At 40.6% G+C, this 16,827-nt stretch overlaps 1 protein-coding gene and 1 long non-coding RNA gene across 3 annotated transcripts in view; one reads left to right on the top strand and one right to left on the bottom strand.

The window, feature by feature from the left end:
- LOC116963361 overlaps nt 1-1,477 on the bottom strand; it is a 91,377-nt gene extending 89,900 nt beyond the window's left edge. The window contains exons 1-2 of one of the 2 annotated variants that reach the window (XR_006165323.1): nt 1,244-1,477; nt 298-361 (exon numbers count right to left, since the gene is read on the bottom strand). This is a non-coding gene — a long non-coding RNA (uncharacterized LOC116963361). The remainder of the gene's footprint in view (nt 1-297; nt 362-1,243) is intronic. The other variant, XR_006165324.1, reaches the window with a different exon arrangement.
- A 1,805-nt stretch (nt 1,478-3,282) lies between these two features.
- The window catches only part of ARID2 (AT-rich interaction domain 2), a 109,049-nt gene continuing 95,504 nt past the window's right edge, over nt 3,283-16,827 (top strand). Inside the window, exons 1-3 of the mRNA XM_032999838.2 lie at nt 3,283-3,922; nt 4,083-4,176; nt 5,319-5,416. Coding sequence (XP_032855729.1) covers nt 3,831-3,922; nt 4,083-4,176; nt 5,319-5,416 — 284 coding nt within the window. The 5' untranslated portion in view covers nt 3,283-3,830. The remainder of the gene's footprint in view (nt 3,923-4,082; nt 4,177-5,318; nt 5,417-16,827) is intronic.

The following is a 16,827-nucleotide window of genomic DNA, read 5'->3' as shown; positions in this document are numbered from 1 at the left end:
TTAATACCATTAAAAATGCATGCATAGTAAAACAGATTAATCAGGAAAACGCCTTAATTCACAAGCCCTTTCTCTACCTCAAGAGAGGAGCCCCCGTCCAATATAAAAACAACAAAACCGGTGGTGCAAGACTAACAGACTAACACCAGCTTTACAACCTTATCACTGGGGATCTCCAACTATTTCAGCCATAAGCTGAAGAACCAAGCTATAAGAACCGAGACATCGTTAATGTAAAACAGTAATTATTATCAAGCTGGCATCACAAGATCAGAGTCCAATACAGACATTTTGTACCTTGGTGCTGGATAGTGTTACTTGAAGCATCAGCCTAATAGCCGGTTTATTCATAAGGCACGCACTAAAATGAAACAAACAGTAATTAAGTGCTGACAGTGACCTAGTTAGCTACATAAGGAGCGAGATCGTCCCGTCATTCATGACGGGTTCGCCGGAATCCGACAGGAACGGTCCCGTCAGCCCGAGCTCGGGGAGCAGCGCCTCCCGCCCGCCCGGGCAGCCCCGGGCTCCCGCGCCCGCCGCGGCCCGCCCGGCCCCGCACCGCCGGCCGCTCCCCCGGCCCCCGCCGCTTAAGCCCTCGGATCCCCGCCAGCGAGGCCCCGGCGAGCGGCGGAGCCGGCGCGGGCAGCGCCAAGGCCGCCGGCTTTCGCCTTCGCCTTCCCCTCCCCCGCGCCGCAGCTCCGGCAGCTCCGCGCTGGGATAAGGCCGCCTCTGACTCGCTCGCTGCTCGCGTCCCCCCTCACCTCCCTCTCCTCCCTCCCCCAACGCGCACACTTGATAGAAAGTCTCCTCTCGGCGGCGGGAGGGCGGTGAAATCCTTCGCTCTCCTCCCTCCGCTCTCTGTAACGCGAACGAGCCGCCGCCTTCTGTTCCTCAGCCTTGGCCAAGTCGGCGTTTTGTTGACAGGCTCTGCCGGGCACAAAATGGGGCTGCCGCTTCCATGGGCGCCGCCATTTTGTGAGGAGCCGCCGCACTCGCTGGAGCCGCAGCCTCAGGAGCGGCGGCAACGGCAGCCCAGGCGCGCCGGAGCGGCGGCCGGGGTCTGTGTAATGGTTGAATAAAGTGACCCCCTCTAGGGAATCCCCAGCTGACAGTTACGTAAGGGACCGTGCGCAATTGCTGTGCTTAGCATGGAAACCCACCTAGCCCTGCTACGCAATTTGCCTATCCTCCCCTCTGCCTCCCACTCCCACAGAGCATCCGGGCGAGGAAAGTGACTCACCTCTGCCGACCGCCCCTCGCGGAGGGGAGACCCCCTGCTTTTAAGGAATTTTAAGGCATGATTAAAAACCACCGCCCTCCCGTGAAGGGAGGTTTAGCCGTGTATGTCTGAAAGAGCGATTTAGCCCCTCAATCGCTTGTTTTAAACCGCTCTCATTCGTATTATCCTGGCTTTGGGAGTTTCAGGCATACTGTTGCTGAAATAGCAGAAACTCAAGCGTGTCACAGACAGGAGCTGTAGACCAGGATCTGCTGCACGTCTAATTTTAGGGGGGGAGGGGGGGAGGTGCGGGGGGGACTCTGCTACAGTGAATAAGGCACTATGTATTTCTTACACCGAAATCCACACACCACCACCCCAGAGAGAGAGAAAGACTTTTCAATAGACAGTTAATCTGAAACTGAGGGATTTCTTTTCCCCCCTCCCCCCGCGAAGTGTGAGCCCAGGGCAAATCTTACTAAGTGTCTTACTGTGTCTCTATGGCTATATTCACTCTGAAACAGCAGTCAAGTCAAAAGGAAAAAAATCTTTGAAAAAAAAAATGTTTTGAAGCAAGTTAGTACATGGAATAGAAAGGAATTATCGTTTTCCTTCTTTAAGTGCTCACTTGGGGCCATAATGTGCCATTGATTTTAAAACACAGCTCCTTACTGACTTTAATGAGGAGTTCTGCTTAAAAAAAAAAAAAAAAAAAAAAAAAAAAAAAGCAAAGCTAAAGGCCCTATCTGGCCTTGATTTCACTGTATTGGTTGCGAGGGGAAAATGTTCCTCCAGAGCCTCTTAAACTGGAGCAAGAGCTCACCTGCGGCTCTGTTTGCTTGCCTGGGAAGGTCAGATGCCCACCTGGGTTGCCACTTGCTTTACCTGAGGAGCAAAGGTTTGAGGGGAGGTGCTGTTCACCGCATGGGCCGCTTCTCACTCCTGTTTAGGCCAAACGGTGCCAGACTCCATTGTGGCCAGCCTGCAGGTCTTCTCCTGGACTCCCGTGTGGGAAACGTGTCAGGAGACGAGTGTTTACAAACACTGTACACACCGTGGGCAGAGGGGAGAGCGGACCGCAGTGCCAATGTTGGCTACCGCCCGGTCACGGTGAGGGCCAAGACCTTCCTCCTTAATTAATTTTACACTGTATGTTCCATTCACCAATATGCAGAAATATATAGGCGCCTTAGATTGAGTACAGCAGTCCTAAAGCACTTTGATTACAGGCCGTAGTATCTCCGAAAGAGAGGAGGAAAAAAAAAAAAAAATGTATGGAGTGAGACAGAGCTCAGGCCCCTGCTGGCAAACCTCTCCAGGGCAGCCCCTGCTTGTGAAAGCGCTCGGCATTCTCCTTTGGGGAGTTTTAAATGCCTCACGTCTCCAAATGAGGGGCTCCTGCTGCCCCCCGGCTCGGCGAGCAGCCCCCCCGCCCCCGCCGTGCCATCCGGGGCGACTTCCTGCCCTTGGAAACACCTCAGGCCGGGGGACTCGGAAAGTTTTTCAAAAGTCCAAATCCACCAGTGCCCCCTTCAGTTGTTGTTTTCTCTCCCCTTGAACTCAGGGCGTTGGGTTTAGTCCAATTAAAAAATTCGGCCCCGCTTTCCAAATCCACCTTTCCTGCCCTCCCCACCCCCACCCCACCCCCCCCCACACACACCCACCCCCCCCCTCCCGCCGTCAGCCAGCGGAGAGAGGCCGATCGGTGCGAGCCTGGCAAGGGAGGGCCCTTTCCCCGGCCCCTAGCCCCGGAACAACCGGTAGTAGCCGTTTTTTTCCTCCCCTCTTCTCCTTCTCCCTCGCCTCTTTCCGCCCGGCTTTGTGTGAAGTTTGCGGCACATTGCAGATGAGCCCTTAGCGGCGAGAGGAGCCTATTGTTCCCCGCCAGGAACTGCTTGCTGGGGCTGTGCTGGCTTTTGCCTTTAGAGCTGCCTTCTGCAGTACCGGGACCGGCCTCCGGGGTCCGCTGTGTTGCGCTCTCGTCCAGGCAGAAGCACGGCGGCCTCAGATCTTTTTGTCTGAGAGAGAAGAGAAGTGAATCCCGCTGCCGCCGCCACCGCCGCCGCCGCCGTAGCTGTACAGTGTGTGTGTGTGAGAGAGCGAGCGAGGGAGCGAGCGAGCGAGGGAGAGGGAGATCGCATGGAGCCGCGGCTGTAACACACACACACTGTCAATACCTCACTCCGGCTCCCCCCCCACCCCACCACAACAGTAACCCAATTCATTGTGTGATCCAGCAGCACCATGTTGAGTCTCATGTGCAGGCTGGATCGGTTGGGTTTGTGGTGCTGAGAGAGGCAGCAGCAGCGGGAGGAGGAATTACTGAGAGGTGCCCCTCTCCCTCCCTGTCTCTTTGCCTGTGTGTTGTGTGGAGACAGGACTCGCAATTACCACACTCTCTGGGCTCCCTTATTCCTTTTAAACTTTTTTTTAAACAAGCCCCTCTCCATGGCTGATCCCCGGCCGAGCACGGGCACCTGGGTCTCTTAAAGACAAGGAGGAGCCGGGGATTGTTGTTGTTGTTGTCGGCCGTTTTTTTTTTTTTTTTTTTTTTTTTTAAGATTGGATTTTTTTTTTTTTTTTTACGAGAACCTTTTTTAATACAAAAATGGCAAATTCGACGGGTAAAAACCACGCAGACCAGCGGAGAAAGGGACTCGCTTTCCTGGACGAGCTGCGGCAGTTTCACCACAGCAGAGGGTGAGGAAAATGGGGAGATGGAACGGGAGGGGGGGAGGCTTTTAAACCGACCAGATCCAACTTCCAGCCCCTTCCCTGAAGGACACGGCAGTCCCAGCGAGGGGAGAAAAGGGGGCAGAGCTGACAAGTTGTGGTGTTTTGTGTGTATCTCCTTTGGCAGGTCTCCTTTTAAGAAGATCCCCGTGGTGGGTGGGAAGGAGCTGGATCTTCACGCTCTCTACACCAGAGTCACCACTTTAGGCGGATTTGGGAAGGTGAGTGGAAGTTTTAATTTGGGTTTCCCTCCCACTAACCTCTTCCCAAAAGTCTCCTCTGACCCCCGGGGGCGGCGGGGGGAGCCGGGGTGGCCGGGAACCGTCCTATTTAAAGCCGGTTAGAGAAGGTGGGGGGTGGAAGAAGGAAGCGAGCAGATAGGCAGGTTGGTGGCTTGGCCTTGTCGGTGGAGCGATGAAGGGGGATCCGGGGGTACGGCGCACACCCCGCTGGTGCCTCCCCCGCCTCCGCCGGAGCCCCTCGCCCCTGCCCCCATTCCCCGGGAGAAGGCGAGGAGGGAGCAGAGAGCTCCGGTCGGCGAGAGGCAGTTTCTTTCGCTTGTGGTGGCAGCTCTGTGTGTGTGTCTCTCTCTCACAGAGGGAGAGACAGAGAGGAGAGAGTCTGAGTGCAGTTTTAGTGCAACTCAAAATTAGCGGGCATGTTTAACATCGATAATCGGCACGGAGCATGGGCTAGGAAACGATCCTCGCAGCCGGGGGGGGGGCCGGGCGCTGCCCTCCGAGCCCTTCCCGGAGAAAAATAACAAAAGGGGCACCCAAGACGGTGTGTAATCAAATAGCCATCTTTAGGCTTCAAGGCTAGGGACAGAAATGTAGGCCTCAAAAGAAAGGCCTCTCTGTGTCTGTGGATCTGTCTTGGGGGGACCCCCCGGGACGGCGCCCCCGCGCCCCGGAGGCCAGGGGGCGCCCCCGCCACGACTTCCCTGCATTATTTTAAACTTCTTTGGGTTTTTAACGGACCGCGTTAGGATTTAAAAGGGGGCGACAGAGGGACTCCCGATTGGTTATTGTCCAGGCAGTAAAAACAAAAACAAACAAACCCCAAAACAATACAAACCCTCCCGTCCGTTCCCTTTCCCCCCCGAAAAAAAAAAAAATAAGGTATGTGTTTAAAAAAAAAAAAAAGTAAAATACCGTTGAGGAGCGGGATTATTCCCGAAGGGAAAATACTACCGACTGTCAGTAAAATATATAGTCCTAAATCCCATATACACTCGTGTTTATTTCTTTTTATATATTTACCTTTTTGCTTCATGGCACCTTGTGTTTTTTTGTGATGTTCGCTGTCAACGACATGTTTATGTGTACGTTGTGTATTTCGGCCTGTGTGTTGTTTTTGACAGGTATCAGAGAAGAATCAGTGGGGAGAAATTGTAGAGGAGTTTAACTTTCCCAGAAGTTGTTCTAACGCTGCCTTCGCTTTAAAACAGTATTACTTGCGGTGAGTGCTATCAAGCTGTTGCAATAGTATTTTTGAGTGTGGGATTATATTTGGTTTTCAGTGAGTGCAATAATAAAAATATCCCTACTCTTTAAAAATGCTATAAAATAAAGCAGAAAGAACTTGTAATTCCTTACTGTTCTGGTGCAGTGATCAGTTAAAGGTAATTCTGTTTTGTAGTTATTTTGTTTGTATTTTACATCTGCAAGCCTTAAACTTTGAAGGGATCCCAAGTATATAAACAATATATGTCAGGGCCATTTTTATTGATTGTTTTAGAACGACAGTACTAAAGGACTGTTATAGAGAGATCATGTTAATTGTAGTTACACAAACTTATCTTGATTTTTGGAGCACTGAAATGTGTTGATATATGTAAACTTGTTTATTGGTCAGTGGGGTCAGACACTGAATGAAAATGCATCTGCAGGAAGGTAGACTGCTTTGGATAAATTATATTGTTATCAACTACTAGCAGCATACATTATTTTTTATTTTAGAGTACAAAGAGCTAAATATTTTTTCTATTATTTGAAAAATAATAGATTTATGCAGTTTTTAAAAATGAGTTTACATTCCTTGAAATGATAGGATATTTTTTGTGATGCAGATTATTTTTTAATGTAGCATGGAATTCATATTGAATATTTTAAATTACTGTGTGTGGTACTGTTCAGTTATTAGATGACTTTTTTTTAAAAAAATAATTTTTATTAACTTTTGGTGACTATTCTTTGTCTGAAAGATTTTAAAATCATTGCATATATAGTGTTTTTAGATGCTATATGTAAACGATTATATATAATTTAGAATAAAGTTTTATGTACATTGGTTAAGGAATGTAATTTTCTGTTTCTGAGTTGTATAAATTATATTTTTCATTGCAATTAATGATAATATAGATGTGCAATATATACAAAAGATGTATGGGCTTTTGGACTTATGCTTTGGTGATCTGAGTACACAGAAGCTTAATCTGTCTCTAGTTTGGCCTTCTGAATTAGGAAATGCAGTAATTGTACAGGTGCACTTTCTATTGGTTGTCCTAGATTGACTTCCAGCTTGAAGCTATAGAGTTCATAGCACAGTGGAGCAGTTATTGAGTTACAATGATGTCTGGAAAACCTTAGTCAGATATCTGTAGTTACTGTATTTTTCTTTTTTTGGTGGTGACATATGATTGCTTTAAGATCCAGACTAAGAAAAGAAATTACCATCGTTAATAGCTTTAGCAGAGTTTATGACTGCTAGCAGGCCTAGGAATGAAGTGGGAAGCTCACTTTAGGATGTCCTTCTCTGTTGAGTTTTTTGTTGTTGTTGTTGTGGGGTTTTTTTCTTCTTTTCTTTTTCCCTCTACTACATAGTATTGAGATAGTTCTGCTGAAGATTTGTTGGGTCATACAGAACAGTTTTTTGCTTTTTGAGTTTTTCTGTTGGACCATGTAGTCTATGACTTGACTGGATTTTACATATAATTTTCAAAATTATACTTTTTTGGTTTTTATTCTTTCCTTCTTATTTCCATATTTTGTAAGTGTTTGAATGGCCTAACTTTTTGCAGTAGAAGGTTGTATGTCATTTGTTTTTTCATCTGTATTTTCAAAGTATTTATATGCTGTGACAGTTGACACAATTAATGTTAACTTTGCCTTCTAATGATTATTAATTTTTAATAAGGTACTACTTTTTAATTTATACTCAGACATACAACAAATGTTACTTTTATTATTAGCATGCTGGTATTGACATTATTCAAAATACAGTTGCTGAAAATACGCATAAATGATTACATACAAATAACTGAAAAGTTGTTTTTTAATTTAGAATTTTTTCTAAATTTGGAATTTAGGAAAAACAGCTGATAAACAGTGAAGATGAAGAATTTTTAAAAAGATCTGTTTTATCATAATCTTTGTGATTTGCTTAGGCCATTCTGAAATAAACTATCAAGGTTGTTGGTTTTGGGGTGGATTGGGTTTTAGTGGTGTGGTTTGTTTTTTTTTTTTTTCCTCCCTTGTTTTTTTTAAATTACCACTTTACTCACTGTTGCTTCTCACATAATCTAAGTTCTGATGTGAACTGTTTCCCAGCTGAGGTCACCTCCTTACATGTGCAATAATAAGACTGTATAGACACATGTATCTCTGCTAGCTTAATGTTCATTAAGCTTTAGCCTAGAAGGTTTATGGGGGCGTATTTGGTTATAGGGAAAGAAGAAATGCTCTAATAATAAATTTGTAAAAAGGATCTTGTTTATCTGTGCTGAAGAACATAACTCAAGGTTTCTTATAGGACTAGATTTTCATGAACTGCTGAGCAATTGCCCTTGGAAAAAAAAATATTCCTCTTGAGTCTCAAATATGACTATAATCTTGGCCTCACTATTGTAATGACTTTGCAAGCAAAATCAAACAAACTGAAGCCGATCAACTTTTATATACATTTTTATTCTGTCATATGTTGTGTCCTGTAAAGTGAGGGATCTGCATGGCAGATGGGACCCTGTTGAATTCAGAGGGATTCAGTTGTGTGCACCTACATGAACACATTTGCAGATTTGTATTTGTGATGGTTTGTGATGAAAGTTCCTTCTTTCTATGAAACATCTGGCATACCATGTTCGCTGAGATAAGATCTCAAGCTGCATGGACCACTTTCTCATTTTGCTGTGTTATCTCTAATAATGCTGTCATTTTGACTTAAAATTACTGTGTAAATAATTTAGAAAGTTGAATTATTTGTATAATATCAGTAGTCCTGTTAGCTTGATCAAACTGAATATTTTGCAAAACAATCATTGGGTTATGTTTTTTCTAGGCAGTTGTGAGGTGTGTCTTTTTTGTTTAAATTAACTTTTTTTCATTTGACTGTTGTGGAATTTGGTGTTGTGTCTTTGGGAATGTATGTTATGCTTCATTATAGATGTGAATTGTTTAAACTTCTGATCTAATTCTGATTGGCTTTATGATAGGTGATATCTGAATACATGATGGAGAATCCTATCTACCCCTTCTCCCTTGCACTGCCCTCTCTTTTCTCTCACTGGAAAAAGTTATTTATAATAGGGGAAAGTCTGAACCATTCAAACTTTGTGCCTGTGTTACTTTGAGCTGTCTGACAGGTAAAGTAATTTATGCACTGTGGTTCTTAGTGAGCAGTCAAAAGCCACAGTGCCGATAACCATTGATAGACTGTACCTTGTTAATGTAGTTCTGTCTCTACAGCATCAGAGAGTGTAATTCCCTTGGATGTAGTGCAAATTAGATGTTTCATCTCAATTGAGGTGAATTAGTAAAGCATTTTCTAAATGCTTCTCTAAAGATTATTTTATAATGTTAATGAAAATATTTTAATATGAGGTAATAAATGTAAACATCAGTAATGTGGGCATGCTTTTATGTTTTTGTTAGTTGGTAAACATACAGTGAGTGAAAAGAAAGTTAACATGAAATATAACCTGTTTTTTATGTTAATGGTTGATTAGGTTACAGTCCTACAAAGAATTGGGCTGATGTGACCTCATATATTAGTACAAGGTTCTGTTGGTTTTCATGAGAGCGTAAGCGATACATTTATTTTTGTTGTGGGTCTTCATCTATTCTTGGGGAGTGAGAGACCTTGTAAACTAAATGTGGAAATGAAGTATGCCTAACTGAAATAAAAATCAATTTGCTTTTAAAACGTATTTATCTGCATTGAGAGAAATTATATGAAACAACTAAGTGTAAGATAAAATAAGTTTAAGTCTCAGTTCTGCAGAGAATTTCTGAAAGGTGGGAAGCAGGTGTGTATTATAAGCTTCTGGTAAAGGCAGCAGAAATGAGCTAGTAGTAGTAGTTAAAGGTGTATAAGAATTTGCTGTTGTAAACTTTGGGGACGTAAGGGGAAGTCAAGTAGAGAGGAAAGAGGTCAGTTCATAAATGAGAAGTTACATAAAGTTATAATAAAGACAAACCATGATGCTGAATTTCCTGAAATTCCATATATAGTAGGATGAGAAAGTGTGAGCCGTTAAAAATCAGGACCATATGAAATAGTTATTGACAACAAATGGGGTTCTTGAAAGATCTGAAGGTATTTATAAGTCATTTGATCTTCAAGATGCCACTAAGAAATTGAGTAATAGTACTGATTTTTTTTTTTTTTTTTTTTTTAAAGGTGGGGGTGGGGGGAAGGAAAAAAAGGGCATGAGCTGAAGAACTAGATATATTTAAGGGATTCTGTTCCTAATAAAATAATGGCAGAAATATTAGGGGAACAATAATATGCAGCCGAGAATTTTCCAAGCAAAATGACTTTAAAAGAGTTTTCTTTGTTATTCTTGCTCAGTGTTTAAAATTAGGATCTGATGCTGCAACAGCATCTGCACACAGATCAGTGAGTATGGAGAAGTACAGGACTGGCTTGCTTGCCAGATCTGATTGCAGGTTCAAGGCCCCAGTGAATGAAGAGAAAGTTGTAGCTGTAGTAATATTTTACATGTTTTCTAAAATTCAGATACATCTCAGAATCTCTCATTAACAAATTATTTATGTATATTGATAATCATCTGAATGAAGAATTGGTTGAAGGGCCATAAACAAAAATAGAACAAAGTATAAAGAATAGATTTGGTGAGTCACAGCAGTTTTAGGTGCTAAAAGAGTAATATCAGTGCCTACATATGCACGTAGTAATACAAGTTTAGCCTTTTTAAGCATATTTAGTGTCTGGATCGATTAACTTTATGAGAAGGTGATCCATACACTAGTGACATTGGCAGACAAGGATAGTGGGAAGAATTAAACACAAGTCAGAGTAAAAAAGAAAAGGCTATCTGAAGAAATTGGGCACATTGTTGGAAAATACAGATGAGATTTAGTTTGGAAAATGCAGGCTAAAACAGTTGAGGGATAGTAGTCCAAACCAGGTATTCATTGTGAGGGAATAACCTGGAAAGCAGTATTGCTGAAAAAGGGATAGGAGTGATACCATGGGCCTGATAATCCCGTCAGTTGTGTGCACCCAACTCCCTTTCATATGAAAGGGATTTGTGCATGCTTCTGACAGGAAGAACAGGCCCCAATTTGCAATATGATATATAGACTTTGTAAAATTCAGAGCAAGTTTAGGTTGCATCCAGAGAGGCATTGAACAAGTGAGAGATGAGTTTTTGTGTGAGATTGTGTGACTGTATTTGGAGTACTGTTTTACTTTCAGAGCCTGTGCAACAGGTGGGGCAATTTAGCAGAAGCTTAGAGAAGAGCAACAAAATGTTAAGAAGGCTGAAGGGACTAAATGATTTTTAAAAAGATTTGAGAAATAAATATGTTTTGCTTGGCTAAATTAACATTTTGAGTGAGAAGGGGAAATGGTATCTTGCAAGCATTTTGAGGAGACTAAATACTTAAGAGGGAGATAATTTTGAATAAAATAAGAGGCTGTGTTAACATGTCAGCTGAGATGAAACCAAGGGAGAAAATTCAGAGTGGATGGCTGCTCAAAAAACCCCTAAGCCATACCTGTATACATTCTGAATAGTGTGCCAAGCGGAGCAGGGGGGAACCCCACGACATGGGTTATTCAGAACTAGCCTGGTCAGGACACACTAATACATGTGCAACAGGTAATGATCCAGGACTAGCAGAAAAATGGACCAGGTGACCTTGCAGGTTTTGTCCATCCTTAAATAACACCATAATGAAGGCTTTCATCTTGCATAGCTACAGAATTCTGTTGCAACGCTACAGATTTCACCTACGGAATCAGTTGCGCTTCATTTTGTCACAAATCCTGCAGTCATTGGTGAGACAGGAAACAAATACATGGAAGATATTTTGATTTCTTTTTAAAATTATTTTTCCCCCCTCAAGATAAGAATTGTAATGCATGTTTCAGTCAGATGTCTGAGGCCTTGCTTTTTAAGCCTGAAGTGAATATTTTACATAGTTGGAGGGGGAATTTTGTTTTATGTATTTGATTATGTAATCATACAGTCAACATATTCACAATCAAGACTAGTTACTGTTCATGATATAAAGCTTTATTTAGAGGAATTAAATACGTTGGTTGTTAAAATCTCAGAGTGTCTCTCAATGGAAGTTATTTATTTGGATGGATGCTGTCTTGTCAGAGCTGCTGGGAATCTGCTCAAAAGAAAATAGAACTTTTATAATACAAAATTTCCATTAGGCCTCTTCTGAGGAGAGCAAGCAGCAGGTGAAAGGAAACATAACTACCTTAAAACTGCTCTTTCTTAGAGTTGTGTTGTGATACTAGTCACTATGCAGATGAGTTTGGCCCCTATCAAAGTTTCTGACATTTTCCTTCAGAGGGTAAACTCTTCCTTACTGCTGAAAAATGTAGTGAAAAATTAGTGTGATGAATGTTAACATATTTTCTCTTCATGATTATTTTTCTGCAAGCTTTTTGTTAGAAATTACCTAAATCACTGTTGCTAAGGTGAAATATATTGGTTTATTTGGGGAGGGGTGAATGGTGTTTTTCAGTTTTAATACAGATTTCTGATTGTTTAACTTGAAAGCTTATCTAGACACATGTCAGAACTAATAACCTACAAAGGGCAAGTTTCTGGGAACATGGTAATAACTGTGGTGACTTGTAGGACCTACTTAATCTTATAATAAATGGTGAAAAGTTAATATATTAAGACCATTTTCTGATCTTTAACTGAAAGTATCAAAATTAATTTATGCTTTAAAATCATTAATAGCTGTAGTAACAACATAGGTTTGAATAAATGGTAAGCATATTACAAGATCAAGAATGCATATGGAATGCAAGGATATTGCTTATTTCGTTGCAAAGTGGAATAATCCTGTTTTAAGAAAAGTGGTTGGGGCTTTTTTTGTTGTTGTTTTGTTTTGTGTTTTGTTGTTGTGGGTTTTGGTTTGTTTTTGTTTTTTGTTTTTTTGGTTTTTTTTTTGTTTTTTTTTTAATTTTATTTTTATTTGCAGTTAAACCTCAATAGGTAAGACTTTCATACTCTTTTTTTCCTTTCCTGTCCCCTTCCCCAGTTTCACCAGGAATGAAATAGAGAAGTATAATTTCTTAAGTTTACAGGTGAGGTGCTAGAGGTACACAGGGGTTCAGACTGTTACTTTGAGAGTGCATGTCAAATAGAAATGAAATCCAAACATATAGTAAAGCCTTTTTTTTTTTGAATAATACTAGAATACAGCTCTGACAGGCAAATTTTTTCTTCCCAAGTCTCAGTTAAACTATCCATAACAGGAGGCTACTATTATTTGCTGTCTTCTAAAATTCTTCATTCATCAATAGCTAAGGAAGCACTGTTTGAAAAATAAAACAGGATAATGAATTGGAAAACTGAAAACTAAGTACGTAACAGATTATGAGAATAGATTCTTTGTGTTTGTTTTGCTGTGTTTTGTTTAAAATGCTTGTTCAGAGTGTCAGAGTGGTGTCTTGCAGCTTAAATGGAACAACTTGGAGTAACTGTAGTACCAGTCCACACTATTAGAAGAAATATAGTTCATAGAGGGAATTGGATATAGGCCCGAGATCCCATCACACGATCTTGTTTCTGGTTATCAGTCTGATACATATTTATTCTGTGGCCTTAGTTAAATCATTTGCCATCTTTTTATTCATATTTGTGAAGGGGGTATGCTGATGTTTGTTTACCTATCTCACAGAGAAGTGTGAGACTGTAAGCTCTTTAATGCAGGGATTGTGTCTCTTCATGCTTCTATGTCATATCTTAAATATTTGAAAATGAATATAAATTAGGAATATATGAGGAAAATAAAACTATTCATAAGCTTGTTTGCCCTCTGCAGTGTTGAGAAGCAGAAAATATAGCATAGTTGAGAGGAAGAACAATCTTTATTCCTTAAGGAATAAATAAACTTGGGATACCTAAGCAGAGAAATATTGGAACGGTTGAAAGAAAGAAGCTTATCTTAAGGAAGGATAATAAAACAGCAAGATGGTACCCAGAATAGTGAGTTTAGGCTTTGCCTGAGGTACTAGATTAGCAAGCTAGGTATCAGATCTAAAATACAGTCTCCTTGGAGCAACAAGTTCAAGTCTAAGCAGACCTGAATTAGATTTTCGGCAACAAGATAGTGATGCTGGGTTCTCTACTTTTTGTTTCCCATGTTTAAACTGAATGTGTATGTGTTTATTTTAACTCTAGATAAATTGTAGCAAACCAGCTATGCTGCAAGAGGGATTGCATACTATTGTAAGAGTGGAGAGTTTTTGAATGGTGCACTGTAGCATGTTTGTCTGCAAGAGTGAACTGAGTTCATAGTATTTTCCTTTTTTATTGGTGTGGGAGGAGCAACTGTTCAAATTAGTAGTCTTTCAGGATAATTTAGTGTTACTTGCCAATCCATAGCTGTCCAAAATATATAAAAATCTTGTAGAGCAAAGCGATCATTCTGTTTCAGAGACCTTTTCTCTCACATCGTTTGCTGGACTTTTCATATATTTGCTGAAGTTTAGATGGGTCACACTTAAGGCTGTATGCATTTCTCCATTGTTACATGCTGTGACGTCTGCTGGTTGGCCTCCACCTCCCAGTCCAAAGGTTGCTATGCTTCCATGATAATCCACGTGTAGAGATTCTCAACTCTGTAAATCACAAAATCACGTGACTAACTTTGAATAGCTCTGTTAAAGTTCTTTGGAGAAGTGCTAGAACAATGTGTATTACTAGGACGTAATATGTTGGGGAAACTTTTTGTTTGGGATACATCCCAGAGGCTTAATAAAGCTAAATGGAAATAGTTTACTTCGGAGGTAAATGTAGCATGTTCTGAGTATGTTAGCAATTAATACGATGTAGGATAGGTGTAGAACTCTGTGTGTGAATTGGTTTGGTTTTTTTTAAAGTATATTTTTGTATTAAAAGACGACTTGTGGAAATAAATCCAGGAACAGTTCTTCCTTACATGGGTATTTTGCTCAGGGGTATCTGAGCAAATCAATTAAATTATGTAGAATGCAGGCAATGGCCAGCTAAACAGTGCCATGTTACAGAATTCACGTGTCCTGTGTAATTTTGGGGAGGATAGCAGAGCTTTGAAACACTGGAGATTACAGAATTGTTTCTTGGATACTTTTCTCCCCCAATACCATCTGTGAAAACCTAGAAAAAATCACATTTCTAACAGTATATGTTCATATAATGCTACAGTTGCACAGTAAATACCTGAAAAAATCAGGAATGACCTCATTTAAGTATGAATGTGCAACCTTAATTTTGTCTCTAGAGAATATTGTTCATAATAGAGCCTTGTGCTCTCAGTGGTAAATGGGAATAAATTCCATGGCAGTATTAATCTGTTGTATCACTGTGAGATACTTTTTTTCTCCTCATATATATATACACATAATTCTGTCTCATCGTTCAATATGGTAATTGATTAATCTCAATATTAGTTATTTCCAAGAAGGTTAAAGTGTGCTTTCTGGGCATCCTTTCCCCGCTGTCGTGGCTTCCATGGTGTTACCCATGTGGCCCAGTTCAGAAATCCTTTCCTTTGCTTGTGGGCTGAGGGAGATTCACTGTTGCAATACTGCTTATCCTGGCTGCCTAACTCACTGGTCTTTTTTTACTCCTTCTCTGCTAGTCATCATCTTCTCAGTCTCTGACTACAAACTGGAATTCATCTTCTGTTCCTTGACCCCTTGATGTCTGTACCCATTGACTGCACATAGAATATTTACCGTAATCAAATGAATTCCTAATTGTAAAGAAAATTGAAGGAAAGAAAAGGTGTATGCAGGTAAAAGGGCAAGAGGACAAAGCACTAAATGTCAGGTGCCTAGCAACAGTAAAATACTGAATTTTACAGCAAAACGATAATAGATTCCATGGTATCTGAAAAAAAATTTTCTGCAGCTGTGGACATGCAGAATTCACAGGATCCAGACAAATATCTAAAGGGTATTTCACACACCTGAAAAATGTGCTTTCAGGTACTCTGCAGACCCAGGCAGGCATTGCAGCGTTGGTGTGCATTTTGCTTGTTCTTCCAAGGTCATTTTTGTAACTCTTAAGGTATAGAAATACTTTTTTTTTTTTTTTTTTTTTGGTGAAATTTTTGTTTCTGAGCTCAATTATGTGCCAGAGGCTGACCCCTGTAGTGAATTATTGTGTTTAATTGGATTTAAAGAGTGTACAGGGCCCTAACTACCATACAGCTTGGAATACTTTTAGTAAGCATTTTTTTTTTTCAAATGCTTCAAAATACTTTATTTCCTTCAAACTTGTTATCCTGATTAATGTCATGTGCTTCTTTGTTTATATAACATAAAATTATTTATTGGAAAGATGTTATGTTAGTCAATGCATAGGGAATCATAGTAAAAGTATAAAAGGTTAGAAAATCTTGGTGACAATGACTTCATCATATTTAGAATTATTTAATTCATATGTCCTATAGTCAATATGCTGTTATTAGTGAAATATAGTTACATTCCTAGAAAGGTGGTTTTTTTTTGTTATAGATGAATACAAGATTTTTTTTCTATTTAGAATTTTATATTGCCAGTAAACAAACCCCATTTTTCTGTAGTAGCTTTCATTCTCCTAATAAGCAGTTTAATTGTATTTTAAACAGAGTTAGTCCAGCTGTTGAAGAAGGTGCTTCTTAAGTAAGGTCAAAAAGTGACTTAAAAATAATCTACTATTCTGCATGTAACTGTAAACAAGAACCCAGCTTCCCTAAACGTACTGATATATTTCTGTATGGATATTTGTATGCGATGCACTTTGAAATTATGATTGTCCATAAATTTATGTGCCTGGTAGAATGCAAAAATATTCGAGTAGTTTTATGGTGACTTGGTGGTGACTAGGTCTGCTGTAAGAGCTGTGTTTGTAGACTTTTGCCCGTGTGGAATTCTCTCTAGATCTACGTAGGGAGAATCTCATCCCTCTTCAGAGATGGGCTGATATCAGTGGCATCCTGTGTCAGTCCTGCAGTGTGCTTGTAAAGGTCAGGTGTGTAAGATGTGACCATGTATATTAACACAAAATGTGCATGCTTTAGCAAGGAAAGAAACTAAAAAAGTGAAGTCAATAAAGATATATTCAAAACTTAAGATACTGGAATTGGTGTAAACTGCTCATTTCTTTAGTTGTCTTCAGGAGGTCTTTGCATGTAAGCAAAAGTTGCAGACTCAAGGTTTGGTGGTTGTTTTTAAAGAGTTTATGAAAGCAACAGGGTTTGTTTTTTATATGAGTAAATTCATTGAAGCTTGCTTTATTTGGAAGGAAAGGGGGCTGCTTAGCGACCTAGCTAAGGAAAACAAAAAGCTGTTACCATTATTTCTTGTTTTCAGAAACTTATCAAAGAATTTCCTTGTTTTTATTATAATTTCACTAGTATAGCGTGATCTGTAGTATTGCTGACTTCTAGTCTGACATTGTGAGT

The sequence above is a fragment of the Tyto alba genome, unplaced genomic scaffold (assembly GCF_018691265.1).
Source record: "Tyto alba isolate M040663 unplaced genomic scaffold, T.alba_DEE_v4.0 Super-Scaffold_2, whole genome shotgun sequence".
In the NCBI taxonomy this organism is placed as follows: domain Eukaryota; kingdom Metazoa; phylum Chordata; class Aves; order Strigiformes; family Tytonidae; genus Tyto; species Tyto alba.
This window is presented reverse-complemented; position numbering and strand designations above follow the sequence as displayed.